At 42.7% G+C, this 20,809-nt stretch overlaps 1 protein-coding gene across 3 annotated transcripts in view; it reads left to right on the top strand.

Moving 5' to 3' along the window:
- IFT80 (intraflagellar transport 80) overlaps positions 1-20,809 on the top strand; it is a 124,974-nt gene that overhangs the window by 87,638 nt on the left and 16,527 nt on the right. For all 3 annotated transcript variants that reach the window (XM_040428167.1, XM_040428169.1, XM_040428168.1), the window contains 7 exons: positions 451-569; positions 2,567-2,641; positions 5,781-5,944; positions 7,244-7,308; positions 9,589-9,724; positions 15,736-15,883; positions 19,863-20,034. In XM_040428167.1, coding sequence (XP_040284101.1) covers positions 451-569; positions 2,567-2,641; positions 5,781-5,944; positions 7,244-7,308; positions 9,589-9,724; positions 15,736-15,883; positions 19,863-20,034 — 879 coding nt within the window. The remainder of the gene's footprint in view (positions 1-450; positions 570-2,566; positions 2,642-5,780; positions 5,945-7,243; positions 7,309-9,588; positions 9,725-15,735; positions 15,884-19,862; positions 20,035-20,809) is intronic.

The raw sequence follows: 20,809 nt of genomic DNA, 5'->3' as shown, positions 1-20,809 counted from the left end.
TATGTTTGGGGTCTTTGTCCTGCTGCAGAATACATTAAAACTCTTAACACTTAATTAATGAAAGCATTCTTACTTTTTAGCATTTTTCCACACCTGCCTAACACTGTAAGGTTAAAGCCTAGGCTTATTTATATCTTGTGTATGGCTTACATTTAACATATACACCAGGACATATGCATTTAGTGAGTGCCAAGCCGTGGCTTCTGTCATCCACGGGGTGCCATTTAAAAAAATTATATATATATATATATATATATATATATATACACATTTAACATATGTAACTTTTTCAGACTTTATTTTTGTTTTTTACTGAACCCCCCCTTATTCTTTCCCATTGTGTCTTGGGCTCCTGCATCTGTAGCCAACTACCACTTTGCTGCAAACATATTGCAGAATATTGAATACCCAGAGACCGTTTGCATCCTCACACATTGCCTGTATTTTCAGGTTCGCAATGTAATAAATGACGCCATGGATTTGCTGGAATTCCGTGACCGAGTAATTAAGGCATCTTTGAAATATGGATATTTAGTAGTTTCCACCTCTCTCCAGTGTTATGTGTTTAGGTAAGCAAGTTCTCTGTCTGTGAAACATTTCCTTTGACTCATTGCTTTTCAATCTTGTGGGGTATGAAGGTCTTTTAAGCCGATGCGATGCCAGGCTTGTATCCTTTGTTGAAATACTGTCATAGGAAGCAGGTGGTACAGTCGCTAGTAATTCGTTCTGCGTCGCTGAGAAGTTGAAGAATCAAAACATCTGGACACGTTCCAAGAAAAACCTTTCAAGTAATTGTTTTTGTAGCTTTCTGTTTTAAGTGTGGTCACCTAGTCTACAAAGCGAAAGGGTGGCCTCCACCCCATTGTTATTAGTTCATGATCTACGCCTCTACTTAATGGTTGGGGTAACACATTTGTGAACAGCTGCAGGAAAGAAAAGAAAATCGCTTCAGTTTTTTTTTTTATATAAGATCCTTTTTATATGTCGGTCCTTTATGCTTATGTGTATGGGTTGTAGAAAATGACATCTACTCCACTAAAATGTATGCAATGTCTAGATACAGTCTAGAAAGGAAAGTATGCTATTTGATAATCTGTGTATAGAACCCCCACCATGAGATAAAGATAAGAAAACGCACGCCCGTTTCTGAAGAATAATCATTTTGTCATACTCGGCATCATGTGGATTAGAGGACTGTGTACAACCCTAGTTTTCATGGGGCTTTCTAGAAAGCTTCAGGGCTTGCCGAAGAGGGTATGATGGAGCAGTGAGGTCTCTCAGGCTGGTGTATAGACTCAGACGGCTAAGGGAGACATCTGCTGGTGTACTTGTGGTGAGGTGTCACCATGACAGGCCAGTCCCGGAGCATTCTTTGTTCCACAGTGAAGAAGATCACTGCGCTGTACGTTCTTCTCAGTCATCTGGTCTTATACCCAATAAACACGCAGCCGTCCTGCGTTTCTCTGGTGGTCAGACCCACTAATTGATGCTGTCCTTTTTGCCATTTTGAGTTAAAATTCTCTCCCTGACTTAAAATAAAATGTCAAATTTATATTGCACTAAATTATTTGTGACTTGGCCAAACATCAGATGGAGAAATGAGGTATATACAATACTTTAAGTTCAGCATCAGCCGCTCAACCCTAGCTTACCCGTATACTGTACCCTACTTATTGTGCCCTTAAAGGGAACCTATCAGTAGAGCCATGCTGCCCAAACCCTGGGCACTGTGAAATACTGCAAGGCTACCATGATAACAAATTGTTGAAGAGATTTATCAAAACTAGTGTAAAGGAAAACTGGGTTAGTTGCTCATAGCAACCAATCAGATCCTACCTTTCATTTTCCAAAGGAACTTTGAAAAGTGAAAGGTGGAATCTGATTGGTTGCTATGGGCAATGAAGCCAGATTTCCTTTGCACCAGTTTTGATAAATCCCCCACCACCACCCTTTGTTTTTCTCTGAAACGTCACAACATAGTTTTCAAAAGAGCCTGGCATGGCTCCCCTCCAGCCATACTTGACCAAGCAAGGAGTGGCTGGAGCTGCTCTATGGGACACTTCTCTCCACATTCGGCTCTTTAAAACGATATTTTCTATGAAACACTGCAGCATTTCCGAGTAAAGCTTAGTTCTTTCTAATGATGGAGCCTGTCCGCAACATGAATCTGGAGACAGGTTCCCTAAAAGTCATTCACATTTTTTTGGGAGGTGAGGAGGCCAAAAAATGACAATTTCTGACACTGGGATTTTTTTCTTTTTACAACGTTCACTGTGCGTGATAAGTAACATAATTGTTTAGTATTTTGTAAATTTTTGATGCAGCGATAACAATTTTGGTTATCTTTTGGTATTTTTTATGGAGAATGGGAAAAGTTTTTTTTATTTTTTTTGTGTGTCCACCCATGATTACAGAATTAAAATGTATTTCTTGCTGTATGCATATGTGGTAGATCTAAGCATGTTTATACCTCTACATTTTCTTCGTTATTATTTCTGTAAATCTTCAACAATTGTTTTGCAAAGTGAAAATACCAATATCTTAACGTAGTCCTCTTTTCCCCTAGTACAAAAAATTGGAACACGCCACTCATCTTTGATCTCAAAGAAGGAACCGTGAGCTTGATCCTCCAGTGCGAAAGGTAGAGAATTATCTGCATAATTATTTTACCATAATTTGTGCTGTTGCCTAATATATACAGACTTTTTTTTCATTTTGGTACCTACTGTACTCTTTATTAGTATTATTTATATAGCACCATTAACCGCCATAATGCTGTACACAGCCCAGTATTGGGGTAATGCATTTTAATAATTAGGACAGACAGTTTAGGATCGATTGGAGAGATGTTCTTCACAAGACCACAATGGAGCCTGTGTTGGTAGTCTAGACAGGTATATAAAAGATTAAACTCCTCTTCAGATATCAGTAGTTTGGTGCATAAAGATGGGTGGGTAAAATATAAGGCTGCCAGATAAGACATTCAAGTATATATTACAGGGAGTGCAGAATTATTAGGCAAGTTTTATTTTTGAGGATTAATTTTATTATTGAACAACAACCATGTTCTCAATGAACCCAAAAAACTCATTAATATCAAAGCTGAATATTTTTGGAAGTAGTTTTTAGTTTGTTTTTAGTTTTAGCTATTTTAGGGGGATATCTGTGTGTGCAGGTGACTATTACTGTGCATAATTATTAGGCAACTTAACAAAAAACAAATATATACCCATTTCAATTATTTATTTTTACCAGTGAAACCAATATAACATCTCAACATTCACAAATATACATTTCTGACTTTCAAAAACAAAACAAAAACAAATCAGTGACCAATATAGGCACCTTTCTTTGCAAGGACACTCAAAAGCCTGCCATCCATGGATTCTGTCAGTGTTTTGATCTGTTCACCATCAACATTGCGTGCAGCAGCAACCACAGCCTCCCAGACACTGTTCAGAGAGGTGTACTGTTTTCCCTCCTTGTAAATCTCACATTTGATGATGGACCACAGGTTCTCAATGGGGTTCAGATCAGGTGAACAAGGAGGCCATGTCATTAGATTTTCTTCTTTTATACCCTTTCTTGCCAGCCACGCTGTGGAGTACTTGGACGCGTGTGATGGAGCATTGTCCTGCATGAAAATCATGTTTTTCTTGAAGGATGCAGACTTCTTCCTGTACCACTGCTTGAAGAAGGTGTCTTCCAGAAACTGGCAGTAGGACTGGGAGTTGAGCTTGACTCCATCCTCAACCCGAAAAGGCCCCACAAGCTCATCTTTGATGATACCAGCCCAAACCAGTACTCCACCTCCACCTTGCTGGCGTCTGAATCGGACTGGAGCTCTCTGCCCTTTACCAATCCAGCCACGGGCCCATCCATCTGGCCCATCAAGACTCACTCTCATTTCATCAGTCCATAAAACCTTAGAAAAATCAGTCTTGAGATATTTTTTGGCCCAGTCTTGACGTTTCAGCTTGTGTGTCTTGTTCAGTAGTGGTCGTCTTAAAGCCTTTCTTACCTTGGCCATGTCTCTGAGTATTGCACACCTTGTGCTTTTGGGCACTCCAGTGATGTTGCAGCTCTGAAATATGGCCAAACTGGTGGCAAGTGGCATCTTGGCAGCTGCATGCTTGACTTTTCTCAGTTCATGGGCAGTTATTTTGCGCCTTGGTTTTTCCACACGCTTCTTGCGACCCTGTTGACTATTTGGAATGAAACGCTTGATTGTTCGATGATCACGCTTCAGAAGCTTTGCAATTTTAAGAGTGCTGCATCCCTCTGCAAGATATCTCACTATTTTTTACTTTTCTGAGCCTGTCAAGTCCTTCTTTTGACCCATTTTGCCAAAGGAAAGGAAGTTGCCTAATAATTATGCACACCTAATATAGGGTGTTGATGTCATTAGACCACACACCTTCTCATTACAGAGATGCACATCACCTAATATGCTTAATTGGTAGTAGGCTTTCGAGCCTATACAGCTTGGAGTAAGACAACATGCATAAAGAGGATGATGTGGTCAAAATACTCATTTGCCTAATAATTCTGCATGCAGTGTAAATTGAGTCTGTCAGCAGTTTTACCAAACTATACTACTGACATCACTAGGTAATGGCTCGAGTGAGCAGGACAAATATGAAGTTTTATTCTGATAGGTTCTGTTCCTGTAAGTGCACTGTGAATTGCTGTCTGCTCCCATGCTTCACAGCTCCTTTCCTCTACTATAAATGACTGTTGGATCATCCAAGCAGGAGACCAGTACGACTGTCACCCAGACAGGGGGACGCAGCTACAAAGCACCTCAATGCAGAGAGCACAGCACAGTGAATTCCTACTCTGGGCACTTGCAGGAGAAGAATCTGGCAGAATAAAACTTCATATTCTCACTACACCTAATGAAAAAAACAATGCCTGTCCTGCTCTCTCAAGCCCTTGCCTAGTGATATCAGCAGTATAAGTTTGGTCAAAACTGCTGCTGGCAGATTCTCTTTAATAATATATTATGTTTTCTGATGGAGACTGAGCCAATAATGTGAAGTGAATTGGTACGTCATGATTTATGTGTGTATAAAACACACCTAGTCGCACGTCTGAGCCACACGTTTAACTTCTATGGGGAAAAGCTCCAAGTATACACGTCAGACGTATCCAAAGGGCTCCATTCAAATGACTAAGATTTCCCGTAGGCCACCGCAAAAAAAAACATTACAGTGGCACACCTATACCATGGTATATGTCGGAGGAATCTGTTGAAGTTATACGTTGTGAAACGTTCCCAACCTAATGCGTGACGAATGGCTTGAACGCAGCAAGCACAGAGCCTTCGCTGTTTACAGCGTACGTCTGCGCCAAGTGTCAGATGCCTGTGCAAGCACGTGGCTTGTGTTATGGCATCAGTTTCCAATCAGCCATATGCTCTGTGTTTTGTAACAAATGAACGACATTCCTTTCTGCATTCCTCCACCCGGCTATTAAGGACTGGATTACTTGCTTTTTTAATGCTGCAAATCATCACGCTAACCGTGCACAGTTTCAGCTGTGTAACCCAGCAATGTTGGATTTCTCCAGTTTATTGATCTACTGTGCAGCTAATAAAGTGAAGAAAATCTGGGTCCAGTAGAACTACAAGCACGGAGGAGGCTCCCGAGTAGCAGACATCACGGGTTTGGGTGCTCCTGCTCTTGTTGATTGCATTGTTTGCTCCCTTTTGGAGATGTCCAAATTGTTGACTGTAATGAACCTGCTCTTTGGTCACTTCCTTCCTTGGTTTCTTGCAGGCATTTCCTCTTAGTGGATGGTGGCAGTCTGTTTTTATACTCCTATGAAGGTCGTCTCATCAGTTCCCCTAAAGTTTCTGGTATGAGAACAGACATTCTCAACGCACAGACGGTGTCTCTGAGCAATGATACCATCGCTATAAGGGACAAAACTGATGAAAAATGTAAGTCCTAGTTTAAGGTACAGGTTGTATCCATGTCACACTTCTTTTACAGAAAAAACATCCAGTACCAATCTTGTGACCCTGTAGTTCCAGCCCTTACTATGTTCATTGCCTGTATGATGTCCTAGCTAGGTTGTGACAGGCTTGTATTTATACACAGCATCCAATCAGAGCTGCAGGGGAGAGAGAAAACCGCAATGAGGAGGCAGGGGGTGTGTCTCAGACTACCATAGACTCCCTGTAGGCACTGTAGCTAAACTGTAGTCACAGATCACAGCTCTGCATTATTGGAGCTGAGCAAATGAAGCAGATAAGCAGAATAATAGAGAAATAAATAAATGTCAGGAGAACTTCATCTACCGGTACCAATATATGACTTTTGAAAGCACAACTGGACAGTCACTTTAATTTTACCTCCCTAATGCAATCTTTGTTAATTAACAATAGCCCCACGAGTGAGGTGAAAGGGGTTGTCTCACCTCAGAAATTGGGGGCATATCGCTAGGATATGCCTCCAGTGACTGATAGGTGCAGGTCCTCCATTCATTTCTGTGGGAGTGCTGAAAATAGCCGAGCAGCACGCTTGGCTGTTTTCGTGAGTCCCATTGAAATGAATGGGAAGCGCACTGCGCAAGCGTGACCACCACTCAATTCACTCCTATGGCACTGACGGAAAGAGCAAACCCAGCGCTCGGCTATTTTCGGCGCTCCCTTAGGAATGAATGAATGAAGGGCGTATGCACGGTGCACCCTCCGGGACTTAGCTGGCTCCATTCTAAGTATAGGTGCAGGTCCCAGAGGTAGGACCTGCACCTATCAGACATTGCACCCCCAATGTCTGAGATGGGAATGCCCATTTAAATTTACTTGCCTGCCTTACCAATCATACATTCTCTGATTTACTAATACTGTCTAAAGATAAGACGATGTAAACTTTGGACAGACTATCATTGTGTCTAGTCTAAGTTTAACCCCTCCCCCCCTTATTTATTGGCTTAGTTTTACCCCAAATTTTTTTTGACACATGGTACAAAGGAATGGGAAGCCATGCCTCTTCCAGATAAACCACAGTTAGAAAAGTGTCTAAAACACCAAAATAACTGGCCCATTTTCAATAGCAAATCTGCCCCATTATGAAAAACCTCATTGCACACAGCGAACAGTAAATGACGGCACAGCATTAATTATTTTTTTGCATAACAATACATAATGAAAGCTGCGCTGTGATTGGTTGCTATGGGCTACAAACACATTTTTTTCATTTAGACTGTTTTGTAATCTTTTTCCTTTATTTTTTAGTGATCTACTTGTTTGATGCTTTATCGGGAAAGCCTCTGGGAGACGGGAAGCCTCTAGCTCATAAGGTGAAGTATTCTGTTTTCATATGCTCTTCATGTCGTCCTTTACTTAGTAAGGAGAAAAAGAAATAAAACCAGACCCGGTTTGCAGACATGGGGGTTAACTACTGTATAACTAGCGCTTTGTCTCCCGCATGGATTTTTTCCAGCTGGACCACACACAGTTGTGAATTAAATTCCTTGGACAGTGAGCAATATGATGCTGCCACATGTCTTCTCTGTGCCGAGTTTGGATTTTCCTTGGCTACTTAAGGGACAAAGGCGTGAGATGTCATCAAAAGAGCGAGGGATCTCGAATCAAATTCATAGTTTTCTTACCAAGCCCAAGACAGCAATACCCATGGATAAGAAGCATTTTATGTCACTGTACAGATTACATTTGTTTCATTCCATTGCCAAAGGCACCATTTAAACCCCAGTTGTAATTGAACACGTAGACGGTGCTTTGCTTTTATGATTTGTGTGAATATCAAAGATGATGTATTAGTTAGAATTTATCTTCAAAATGCGATTTCTACAGCAGTTGGTGCCGATATGTGTGGTCCCAGCTAGATTGTTATCAATGTGTGATGTTGGGGGGCCACCCCCCAGGACCCCTGACAACCAGCATGAAAGAGCAGCAGCACTTGCTGGAGAGAACCCTTCATTCTCCATCACTCATTTATTCTGGTGATTTGAAGGGTAGGCCATTATTAGCCTTGAAAGCCCATTTCATGGTAAACTGCTAGATTGTAGATGCCTTTGGTCCAGCTTATCTCTGGGAAGCAATTTCCAATCAGGGGGCTGGGAAAGAGCATCCCATATTTCAGGCATGCCCAATCTGCGTCCCTCCAGCTGTTGCAAAACTACAACTCCCAGCATGCCTGCACAGCCTACAGCTATTTGGGCATGCTGGGGATTGTAGTTTTGTAACAGCTGGAGGGCCGCAGGTTAAGCAATCCCTGCCATATAATGCTCCTCTCTACATGAACCCCACAGGCCAACATAGTTGTGGCATCAAATGATACATGTCCTTGCGCCCAGGTGCATTCATTTTAGACGCATTGATTTATAAAAAGAGGAAAAGCCCATAAGAAGTTAGGGACACCTCTTCTGGCCATGTAATGGGTGACATTGCACCCGTCCGTTCAGCTAACCTTAGTTTCCCACTATAAACAGGGTATGTTTGAGTGACATCCTATGAGTGATAATTACTGCCTGACGAGCAGTATATGAGGTGAGTTTACACGCTTTGGCCACCCACCTACGGCAGCTAGTGGCCACACATTTTTAGTTTTACCTGCAAATTCATGTAACCATTGGTCGCTGCAGGTGGGCAGAGTTGTGTTGTGTGGTCAAGTGAAAGACCTTCTTTAAAGGGAATCTGTCAGCACATATTCAGTATTAAACAAAGAGCACTGTCAGATTCCTTCTTTTCTGCTGATTCAAACCTTTCTGTTCCCAACCCAGATCTGTGGCTCCGTTGCAGAGAAATCTCATCTGTTCTGATATGCAAGTAAACTCTTTGATGCAACAAGGGCGGCATCATCGCTCCACAGAACAGATAACTTCGGATCTGTCAAGAACCTGGGCTGTACTGTGCATGTGCCAATTTTTGAAGAAATGGTGCACAAGAACACAGGACCAAGTGACATTACGTTGCCAGCCTGGCCCTGTCACTCACAGCTGGGGGGAGGGGGACGGTGCTGCCTATGATACAGGGCAGAGCTTTGCCCTCTTTGCATCAAAAAGCTAATTTGCATATCAGAATAGACATGGTTACTCTGCAACGGATGCACGGATCTGGATAGGGCAGAAACGTTTGAGTTGGTATAACAGAAAGAATCCGACTGTGCTCTTTGTTTAAGGGTCCATTCACACATCCGTATGTGTTTTGCTGATCCGCGATCCACAAAACACGGTCACCGGCAATGTGCGTTCCGCATTTTGCGGACCGCACATCGCCGAGTCGCCGACACTATAATAGAAAATGCCTAATCTTGTCCGCAGTTGCGGACAAGAATAGGACATGTTCTATTTTTTGGGGGAACGCAATTGCGGACCCGGAAGTGTGGATCCGGAAATGCAAATCCGGACAGCTCATAGTGTGGCCCCATAGAAATGAATGGGTCCGCAATTCCGTTCCGCAAAATGCGTGTGAATAGACCCAAATACTGAGGTATGTGCTCACAGATTCCCTTTAAAAATTGAATTCCACCCATGCACATGTAATACGTGGGCGCCTAAATAAAATGGTAGGAGAATTTTGAGAGGAGTTAAATTTTCACAATCCCTTTTCATTTTCAGATTGAAGTAGTAGAGATTGCTCTGGATCAAGGAGGACCAGCAAATGAAAGAAAAATTGCATTTGTTGATAAAAACCGAGATCTCTACATCAGTACAGTTAGAAGGCTTGGAAAAGAACAGAGAGCGGTCAAAATTGGTAAGATGGATTACGTCAGTTGTTTATTCTAAAACTGTACCGTGACATCCATAAGGAATTTGCTGGTTACTTGGGAGAACTGGGCTTTATTTCAAAGTAAAGCTGGTAAAAAAAATGAATGACTGTGCCTTCACCCCCTTTTTTTTTTTTTTTTTTTTTTTACCAAAAGCCTGACAGAGCAATATTCACCTTACCGATTCCCCGACAATCCTGTGCTGCCCTTTCTTAGGCCCCTACCACCCCCATCTCTGTTTTCTGGTGTTTCAACATGGACAGTGATTGATCAGCCAGATTTCAGTGGAGACCAGGACACAGAGACCAGTAAGAGACCCAGGAAGAGGCTGGACAACCCCTTTAGAAGAGGCCATGTGCAACTAAATGCATACATTCCACATAAGTTGTTTAATTATGGATGTAACCCACAAGTAATATACCATATTTTTTGGACTATAAGACACACCTAGGATTTGGAGGAGGAAAATAATAAAAAAATAAATTTTTCCATCAGACCCCAAAATCAGACTACCAAGCTTTATCAGACTCAGGCACCCCTATCAGACTCAGATCTGACCCTCAATTAGACCCTATCAACTTCAGATCTCAACCCCCAGCCCCACTTGGCTTCAGATCGAACCCCCCCCCCCCATCTCCCAATGAGCCTCAGATCGGACCCCCTTCCCCCAGCCCCATCAGACCTCAGATCAGATGTTACAAAAAAATAAATAAAAATAAACTTACCTCACTTGCTCTGGGCAGCGCTGCAGGTCCAGGACACATCGCTTCTTCCGGGTCTCGCTGTGTACTGTGACCTGACAGCGCACAGCGTCAGGTCATAGTGCGCGCCTACATGCACTACATCTTGCCGCTGTGCGCATTCAGGATGCCACAGTGGAAGAAAACCAGGGAAGAGGAGTACAGCCAGCGCAGCGCTGCCCTCACCTTCCCATGCCTCTCGCATGCTAATAACCACTTCCATAATGGAAGTGGTCATTAGAATTCAGACTATAAGACGCACTGCCACTTCCCCCATTTTTTGGGGGGAAAAAGTGCGTCATATAGTGCAAAGAATACGGTAATGCATTTACAAAGTTAGGGGCCTTTTACGTGGGCTGATGATCAGGACATTTATCAAGAAGAAGCATTCCTAAGAACACTCTCAATAATTGCCCTATTTAAAGGTGCCACCACCAATCACCCTATGAACTAGCAAATGCTCTTTCATTGGATAAAGGCATCATTGATGCTAACACCTAAATGATCATTTCTAGGAAGCAGATCGTGCTGTGTAAACTTCTGCTACCCAGAAGCAATGATTCTCTAGGGGACAGGCAATTACAGCAAGTAAATGCAACTCCCACCCTATGTACAAGCAGTTCCATCCTGATATTTGCCTGCTGGTTCGGCCCGTGTAAAGGGACCATAACTCAACTGATGCGGACTTACAGCTTGCATTCAGTTGCATCAGCAATTTTACTGCTTGATACACCCTTAGCAACTTTAAAGGGGCTGGAAATATTTTAAAACCGGTGCAAATTGGTGTAAAACAACAAAATAAGGGATCCTTACCATACCATTTATTTGCTGGCTCCTGTTCTGACATTTATCGGACCCTCTTGACATGCAGGAATTGGCCACACACAACCAATCATTGACCACCTCAGCTGAGCAGACATTTCCTCTGTGTCCAGACTGGACTAGAAAGTGGAGAGCCATGGAGACCACCTTTTCCTTGTGGACTGCCTGTAAAGTGTCACATGTTTGTGCATGCATGTGACATCAACCATAAGGAAATCTTAAACCAGCAAGGAATGCTGGCAGATCTCAACTCTGAAGCCTGCAGAACTCTTAATGCAGCTTTGGACTGTAATGCAGACTGTAATAAGATTAATGCAGCGTAAATAGCTATGCCTAAAATGGTGTTCAAATGTGAACCTACTGTATGCTCGCGCAAATCACGTTTGTGTTACCTAAAAGGGACAAAGGGGAATTCTGGGGTAAGTAGTCCACTGGGCATTATATAGCCTGTTCCCCAGGCTGATATATTTTACCTACCTTGCTATCGTTGAGCGGGAGAGAGATTGGTGTTGCTGATGTTTTAGCTCACAGAAAATTTTCTAGACTGGATATAGTTATATCCTCCTCTCAGATGTGAGAAGTATTAGATGTGCCGGGGTCCAGCCTCTGGATGTACACGTGAGTGAGTAAAAAATACTGAAAGAGGACCTGCCACCTCTCCTGACATGTGAGTTTTAGTAACTACTTGCTTCCCCCATGTAATAACAATTCTGGAGCATCTATCCTTATGACTCTATGTTGTGCCATTCCTCTGTTATTCCTGCTAGAAGTTTACAAATAGATTGCCAGCAGTCTGCAGTACAGGTACTGCTGGGTGTTACCAGTAGTGGGCATATCTGACTGTCCAATCAGTGCTGCTGATGTCAGAATGTGCAAGGACACACCCCCAACTGGTAACACCCACTTGTAACTTTACTGCAAGCTGCTGACAATTCATGCATGACGTCTAGTAGAAATAACACAGGAATGGCACAACATAAAGTCCTAAGAATACTTCAGAATGTTTATTACATGAGGAGTGCAGGTAGTTACTAACAGACATGTCAGGAGTGGTGAAAGGTCCTGTTTAAATATAATACTGCAAACAAGCGCTCAGAAAATACAGTGCATAGACATTTGTACACATACAGGCTGACACATGTAGTTCAGTCACCGCATATACACACTACATTCACCTATTCCCATATGAGCACACTTACACATAGTACATGATTATTAGATACATGCCCACACTCATTAATAATAATAATAATAATAAAATGTATTTATATAGCGCCACAATATTCCGCAACGCTTTACAAGTTCATAAGGTTCATATACAAAACAAAAATAACTGGATAATATGCAACTGAAACACTAGGAGTCAGGGCCCTGCTCGCAAGAGCTTACAATCTATGAGGAATTGGGGGTGACACCTAAGGTAGTTGATTGTGATAACTAGGATTTGAGCCATTATTGGACTGACAGGAGTGGTGCCGGCCGATCTGCTTCGGGTTTGGGACTACTAGAGGATCGAGTTCAGGCCAGAGGAGTTGGTGGGGGGAGGTTTAGTCGGGGAATAGTCAGTTTAGGTAGCTTGATAAGCACGTTTGAAGGTGGAGAAGTTGTGGATTGACCTAGTATTCCGGGGCAGAGTATTCCAGAGAGTAGGTGCAGCTCGAGAAAAGTCTTGAAGACTGGAGTGAGAGGTACGAATTATGGAGGTTATTATTCTTAGGTCGCTAACAGAACGGAGAGCACTTGTAGGGTGGTAGATGGAGATGAGGGAGGAGATGTATGGAGGTGCAGCACTGTGGAGATCTTTGTGGGTGAGGGTGAGAAGTTTGAACTGTATTCTGTGGTGGATGGGCACCCTGTGAAGTGATTGGCACAGGCTAGTTGCATCAGTGTAGCGGTTGGATGGATAGATGAGCCTGGCTGCAGCATTTAGAACAGACTGAAGGGGGAGAGTTTAGTGAGAGGGAGGACGATTAGTAATGCGTTGCAGTAGTCAAGACAAGAATTAATCAAGGCAACAACAAGAGTTTTTGCAGTTTCCACCGTAAGAAAAGGGCAATATTCTTGAGGTGCAGACGACAAGAGCATGTAAGTAATTGAATATGGGGAACAAAGGAGAGATCAGAGTCAAATGTGGCCCCAAGACAGCGGGCATGTTGCACAGGAGTTATGATAGTGCTGCAGACCGAAATTGAAATATCAAGTTTAGGTGAGTTAGTAGATGAGGGAAAGACAAGAAGTTCAGTTTTTGAGAGGTTCAGTTTTAGATACAGAGAGGACATGATGTTAGAGACAGCTGCCAGACAATTACTGGTGTTTTGGAGTAAAGCAGGGGTGATGTCAGGCGACGAAGTGTATAGTTGGGTATCGTCAGCATAGAGATGGTATCGAAAGCCAAATCTACTTATAGTCTGTCCGATGGGGGCTGTATAGAGGGAGAAGAGTAGAGGACCAAGTACTAAGCCCTGAGGAACTCCAACATCAAGAGGAAGAGGAGGAGGAGAAGAAGAGACAGCGAATGATACACTAAAGGAGCGGCCAGAGAGATAGGATACATATTAGGTATCGCCGCGTCCGTATCGACCGGCTCTATAAACATATCACATGACCTAACCCCTCAGATGAACACCATAAAAAATCAAAACTGTGCTAAATAAACCATTTTTTTGTCACCTTACATCACTAAAAGTACAACAGCAAGCGATCAAAAAGGCGTATGGCCACCAAAATAGTACCGATCTAACCGTCACCTCATCCCGCAAAAAAATTAGACCCTACCTAAGATAATCGCCCAAAAACTGAAAAAACTATGGCTCTCAGAATATGGAGACACTAAAACATGATTTTATTTTTGTTTCAAAAATGATATTGTGTAAAACTTACATAAATAAAAAAGTATACATCACAAAAAGTGTAATAGCAAGCGATCAAAAAGTCATACGCACACCAAAATAGTGCCAATCAAACCTTCATCTCATCAGTTATGTAAAACTAAAACAAACAACCAAAAAAGTAGTCATATTTGGTATTGTCATGTCCGTGACAACCTGCTCTATAAAAATACCACATGATCTAACCTGTCAGATGAATGTTGTAAATAACAAAAAATAAAAACGGTGCCAAAACAGCTATTTCTTGTTACCTTGCCTCACAAAAAGTGTAATAAAGAGCAACCAAAAATCATATTTACCCTAAAATAGTACCAACAAAACTGCCACCCGATCTATAGTTTCTAAAATGGGGTCACTTTTTTGGAGTTTCTATTCTAGGGGTGCATCAGGGGGGCTTCAAATGGGACATGGTGTCAAAAAACCAGTCCATCAAAATCTGCCTTCCAAAAACCGTATGGCATTCTTTTCCTTCTGCGCCTTGCCGTGTGCCCGTACAGCAGCTTACGACCACATATGGGGTGTTTCTGTAAACTACAGAATCAGGGCCATAAATATTGAGTTTTGTTTGGCTGTTAACCCTTGCTTTGTAACTGTAAAAAAATTATTAAAATGGGAAATCTGCCAAAAAAGTGAAATTTTGAAATTTTATCTCTATTTTCCATTAATTCTTGTGGAACACCTAAAGGGTTAACAACGTTTGTAAAATCAGTTTTGAGTACCTTAAGGGGTGTAGTTTGTAAAATGGGGTCATTTTTGGGTGGTTTCTATTATATAGGCCTCACAAAGTGACTTCAGACCTGAACTGGTCCTGAAAAAGTGGGTTTTAGAAATTTAGAAAAATTTCAAGATTTGCTTCTAAACTTCTAAGCCTTGTAACGTCCCCAAAAAATAAAATGTCATTCCCAAAATGATCCAAACATGAAGTAGACATATGGGGAATGTAAATTAATAATTATTTTTGGAGGCATTACTATGTATTATAGAAGTAGAAAAATTGAAACTGGGAAATTTGCTAATTTTTCCACATTTTTGGTAAATTTGGTATTTTTTTATAAATCAAAAAATTTTTTTTTTTACTTCATTTTACCAGTGTCATGAAGTACAATATGTGACAAAAAAAACTATCTCAGAATGGCCTGGATAAGTAAAAGCGTTTTAAGGTGAAAATGAGCCCCCCCCCCTTTAGGGGTTAAGAGGAGGAAAATAAGACATCATATCAAATTCTCAGATAAGACCCCCATAAATATCAGGACATTAGATCAGGCCCACATATCAGGACATCACATTTGACACCCTGATCAGGACATCACATCAGCCCTTTATGTCAGACCTCGGATCAGCCCACCTTGTCAGACCCTCATCAGACCTCGGATCAGCCCACCTTGTCAGACCCTCATCAGACCTCGGATCAGCCCACCTTGTCAGACCCCCATCAGACCTCAACCCTTTGGTTCCTATGTGGATGGGCAATTCTTTTCTTACGAATATGTAATGCAGCATATCGGAGCGGTGTATGATTCTAAATGTGTTGTCTCTCTTTGTTTGCAGGCAGTATGGTGCACACTTTGGCCTGGTGCGACTTATCTAATATATTGTGTGGTATTCAGGACAGTCGTTTCACAGTCTGGTACTATCCAAATGTAGCCTATGTAGATAAAGAACTGCTGCTGAAAACTATTACCGAGAAAGATGGAAGGTATGTTTGCCTCTCAATGCTATCAAACTTCAGAAATCCTGGTAAAAAAGTCATATACCATCAAATCTGCTGCCGGATGTCGGCGTTATGCAAGGTGGACATCATTCATTGTGACCAAATTCGGAATATGACCCATAGTCGTATAGCTGACACCTGCAGAGCCTATAGTTCTGGACCATCTTATATTCTAGTTATTTCTGTAAAGGCACATTTAGACCAGCAAAGATTGTCGGGAAGGAAGCGTTCCTTCCTGACAGTTGGCGGCTCGTTCAGTGGTGGTGACCGCTGCATTTCCATGCATTGATCTCCTCCACAGTATGAGGACACGGGATGGCTATTGCAATCGCTCTTCCTCATACATATGCATTGTTTCTGGGCAGCAGATCACCGTTTAGACAGCACAATCTGCTGCCCAGAAATAATTGTTTTGTCTGTTATCGATCATTTCACCCCATGAACGAGCGTTTCTGCCCATCTAGATCTGCCGTAAGTTGAGCCTTGGAAAAATAATATGACCTGCGACCTGATATGTCATAGGGCATAAGCTATTGGGGTGTAAGCACAACTGTCATACCCAAGCCCTGGTTCCCCAAAGGCCTCTCTATCTGCCCATAGTAGGTGGGGACCTTGTGACAGATTCTCCATTGGGGCCCTGGAGTTTCAACTTACATTTTGGCTTAAAGAGTTCAAGTTATCAGATCAGTTGCAGTTCTTTGTGTGTCTAGCAGAAGCGTCATTTTCTATAGCACCTTAGGGCATTAGCCGTATGTGGACGGCTATGTATTACTGACCCTGTTAGAGGAAGCTGTATCTGTCATACACATTGATGAGATGACGTGACCCTGGAAACGTACGGGCAGAGCTCATCCCACATAACATGGGCAGCACAGTCAAAGCCTGTGGGGAATTGCACCACCTGCTGGATATTGCGTATGTTCATCACAGCAGACTGACTTTCATATCTTAGGCTACTTTCACACTGGCGTTTTGGCTTTCCGTTTCTGAGATCCATTCAGGGCTCTCACAAGCGTCCAAAACGGATCAGTTTTGCCCTAATGCATTCTGAATGGAAAAGGACCCGCTCAGAATGCATCAGTTTGCCTCCGTTCCGCCTCCATTTTGCTCTGGAGGTGGACACCAAAACGCTGCTTGCAGCATTTTGGTGTCCGTCTGATGAAACTGAGCCAAACGGATCCGTCCTGACACACAATGTAAGTCAATGGGGACAGATCCGTTTTCTATGACACAATCTGGCACAATAGAAAACGGATCCGTCCTCCACTGACTTTAAATGGTGTTCAAGACGGATCCGTCTTGGCTATGTTAAAGATAATACAAACGGATCCGTTCTGAACGGGTGCAGACGGTTGTATTATCTGAATGGATCCGTCTGTGCAGATCCATGATGGATCCGCACCAAACGCGAGTGTGAAAGTAGCCCTGTTGTATAGAAACGCTGCATTCATCTGGAATACCTACAAAACAGGAATTTCTAGTATTATTCTACCTTAGCTTTTAGCTTTACCTAGAATTTATGGTCATATGTTACTATAATGTGTCACAGAAGTCTGACCTGCTTTATATCGCCTACATGTAGCCAGTGTCCATTGCAAGCAAAGTAAGAATATATGTGGATATTTTACTGAGAAACCACAAACCCTGGTTCCGTAAGGAAGCGATACAACACATGGAAATCTTTAAAGTGACCCTCCCGTTCAAGAAAAAAAAAATCCATGAACTGGGAAAGGAACAAAACACTTCCATAGTGCCCTTCTTTTCTCGGGCTCCACTATTGCCAGCCAAGATGGCCGCACCACATCGGTAGTCCAAGTCACTTCCTACTTGTCCTGCCCTGCTTTTGGATTGGCCAGCACTTTTCATGTGAGTAGCACTGGCCAATCCAAGGGCAGCAGGAAATGTCTTGGACCACCAAACACACATTATGTAACGGGCCGTACGAGAAGCGGTGCAGTCATTCTTGCCAGAAGAGGAGCCTGGGAACTTGCAGGTCTGAAGCTAAAAAGATGAAAAGGAGGGCACCAGGTAAGTGTTCTGTTTTGTGATTTTTTTTTTTTTTTCTTGAATCGGAGGGTCACTTTAAATTACACTAACTGCTGATGAACCTGGAAATTGGTCAGTTCTTACTGACTTGCTTCCATGCTACTAAATGTTATAGCTCATACAATGCGTTTTTTTCGACAGCCATGTTCCCCCGTCTTCCCCATAAATGTGAACATTCAGTCCATTGAATTTGTATGTTCTCTAAATAGGGTAATGGTGACAAGTGGCTGCAGGACACCTCTGGCTCCACTTATCTTCTGGAAAATTAAGGATTACATGTATTAATATCTAACCAGTCTGACCCCATTATAAAAAAAAGTGGGGTCTATTGGTAGCCGCCATTGTCCATGGTTTTTGTTTATGACACAAACCACGGCGCAGATGGGAACAGAGCTTTATGTGTATGTCTTGCTTTAATGTGAATCTGTCACCAGCAACCTCCCTGTCCAACTGGGTATAGACAGAGAGCTGGGATTCATCTGATTGAAATGCAGTTGATCTGAGGCTGCGTTCCCGAGTTATGATATTGTTTCTTAATATGTAAATTAGGCCTTTGGTGCAATGAAGGAGTCACCATTGCTCTTGTTGCACCCAAACTCCCCTCCCTTCTGTGGTCAGCCCCGCTCTGGCTGCTTTGCTTGAAAGGTCAGCAACATAGCGAGGGAGGGGCTGGCCACAGAAACGGGTGGGGCTTGGGTGCAATAAGAGCAATGGTGATGCCCTATTTGCACTAAAGGACTAATTTGCATTTTCTTTTTAAGTGTCATATCTCAAGAACGGAGCCTCAGATCAACAAAACAGCACGTTAATCCGGTGAACCACAGCTATGTGTCTATGCAGACAGGTGGATAGGGAGGTCGCTGGTGACAGATTCCCTTTAAAGTGTTTGTTCAGAAGGTGATGATTTACTTACCATAGAGACATGCGTCTGCGACCCACAGTTTTTCAGTTGCTTTGAGCATCCAGCGTTTCATTTTAGGGGGGGGGGGCAACATTACAGCAGCAGTAATGGGAAACAGTTCTATGATTACCACTTTATTTTATCATATGAGTTTATGGCTTAAACAGTAACTCCACTTTTGAATACATTTTTGTTAAAATGTCCCTCATGTCGTAAGAACACTTTTTTATTAATGTCATTTGTATTTTTATATTTTTAATAGACTAAACTGAACAACTGAACGCAATCGCAGACAAAACTGACTGAACTTGCTTGCAAAATAGTGCGAGTTTCACTGAACGCACCCTGACCTAATCCGTCACGCTTGTGTGAAAGGGGCCTAAGAGTCCTGCAGGTTATCTCTTAGCAAAGCAGGCAGGAGCCCGCTCCGCTCAGCAGACATGGGCAGGAGCAGCAATGTGCACTCCTGTCCGTACTCCCTGCGCTGAGGCCCCATTGATAAAAATGGCAACTCTGTCCTCCTTACACCGCTGAGCAGTCAAAAGTAGTGAAAAATCAATGAAAGGGGTTGTGCTGTGGTACAATGTCTATGACTTATACTCAGGATAGGTCATCAATATCAGATTGAAGTGGGGGCTCCAACTACCCGCAGAGTCACCAATGAGCCGGTTGAATAGGTGGTGGCGCTCGTACGACAGCTGATCCGTCTGGTTGGCAGTGGCGGTGCAGTGTAATTACACCTTCCATTCTCCTATACAGTGGGCCTTGCAATCTGATTGCCTGGCATGGCCAATTTTTTCAGATTTATTTCCCATTATTGTTGAAGTTTTTCTAACTAGACAGCATCACTATATAATTCATATAACTGCCCTTCTGTATAATAAAATCACCTCCCGCCGGGTGGATATCCCTTTCTACAGGGAACCAATATAATGAACATTGCCCGCACTGTCTTCCATTTATCCATACTCATGTGATTGCACGTCATTGTCTTTACTGAACTCGTCTTCTTTTCAGTGAGTTTAGTAAGAGCCCCCAGATTGTGAGCTTTGTCGGGAACAGAGTGACAATCCGCAGAAGTGATGGCTCCCTGGTCCACACAAACATATCGCCATATCCAGCAATCCTTCATGATTACATCACCGCTGCAAAGTGGAACGAGGCTGTCCGGCTCTGCCAGTTTGTTAAGGTAAAGTAGTATTGTTTTATTTCTTTCAGGGGGTTTACCCCCAGAACATATCGCGGCCCTGAAAATAAAATAATTTAATCAGCTAAATAAAATAAAATAATCAGCTAACTACGTTTCCTTATGTAAGGGCACCCTGGTCCGTACTACAAAAGGATTTTGTGCCGTTTAGCTAGTATGAGCAATGAAGGCATATACAGAAGACACATAGGGGGTCATTTATCAAACTGGTGTAAAGTAGAACTGGCTTAGTTGTCCATAGCAACCAATCAGATTCCATCTTTCATTTTCCACAGGAGCAGTCACAAATGAAAGGTGGAATCTGATTGGTTGCTATGGGCAACGGAGACCGTTTCGCTTTAACTCAGTCTTGATAAATCTCCCCTATAGTTCTGAATCTTCTGTATTCCTATGGGGAGCACTCCTACCCCAGTAATAGACAGGACCTGTATCTGTGTGCATAAACTGTATAGGCCAGGGTGTCCTTCATCCCAGAGAGAGGAACACATCAGATTTAGAACCATGACTTCTTTGTACTTTTAGTTCTTTCATCACTCTTTGATTACAGGTACACAGACCTAGCCCTGGCATTCAGACCGGGCTCTTCGGTTAAGTCAGTATGGTCCTACTCTGCCCACTTTGAAGGTCGGGGGCCTTAAGGCACCTGTAATTTGGCCTCGGTGCACAGCAGAGTTTTCGTTTTCTTCCCCGATGTCTCCTCGGACAATAGCGCTTTCTAATCTGTGATTGTCATTTAGTTTACCAGCTCCATAGTTTT

This window comes from Bufo bufo, chromosome 4, assembly GCF_905171765.1.
Source record: "Bufo bufo chromosome 4, aBufBuf1.1, whole genome shotgun sequence".
Classification (NCBI taxonomy): domain Eukaryota; kingdom Metazoa; phylum Chordata; class Amphibia; order Anura; family Bufonidae; genus Bufo; species Bufo bufo.
This window is presented reverse-complemented; position numbering and strand designations above follow the sequence as displayed.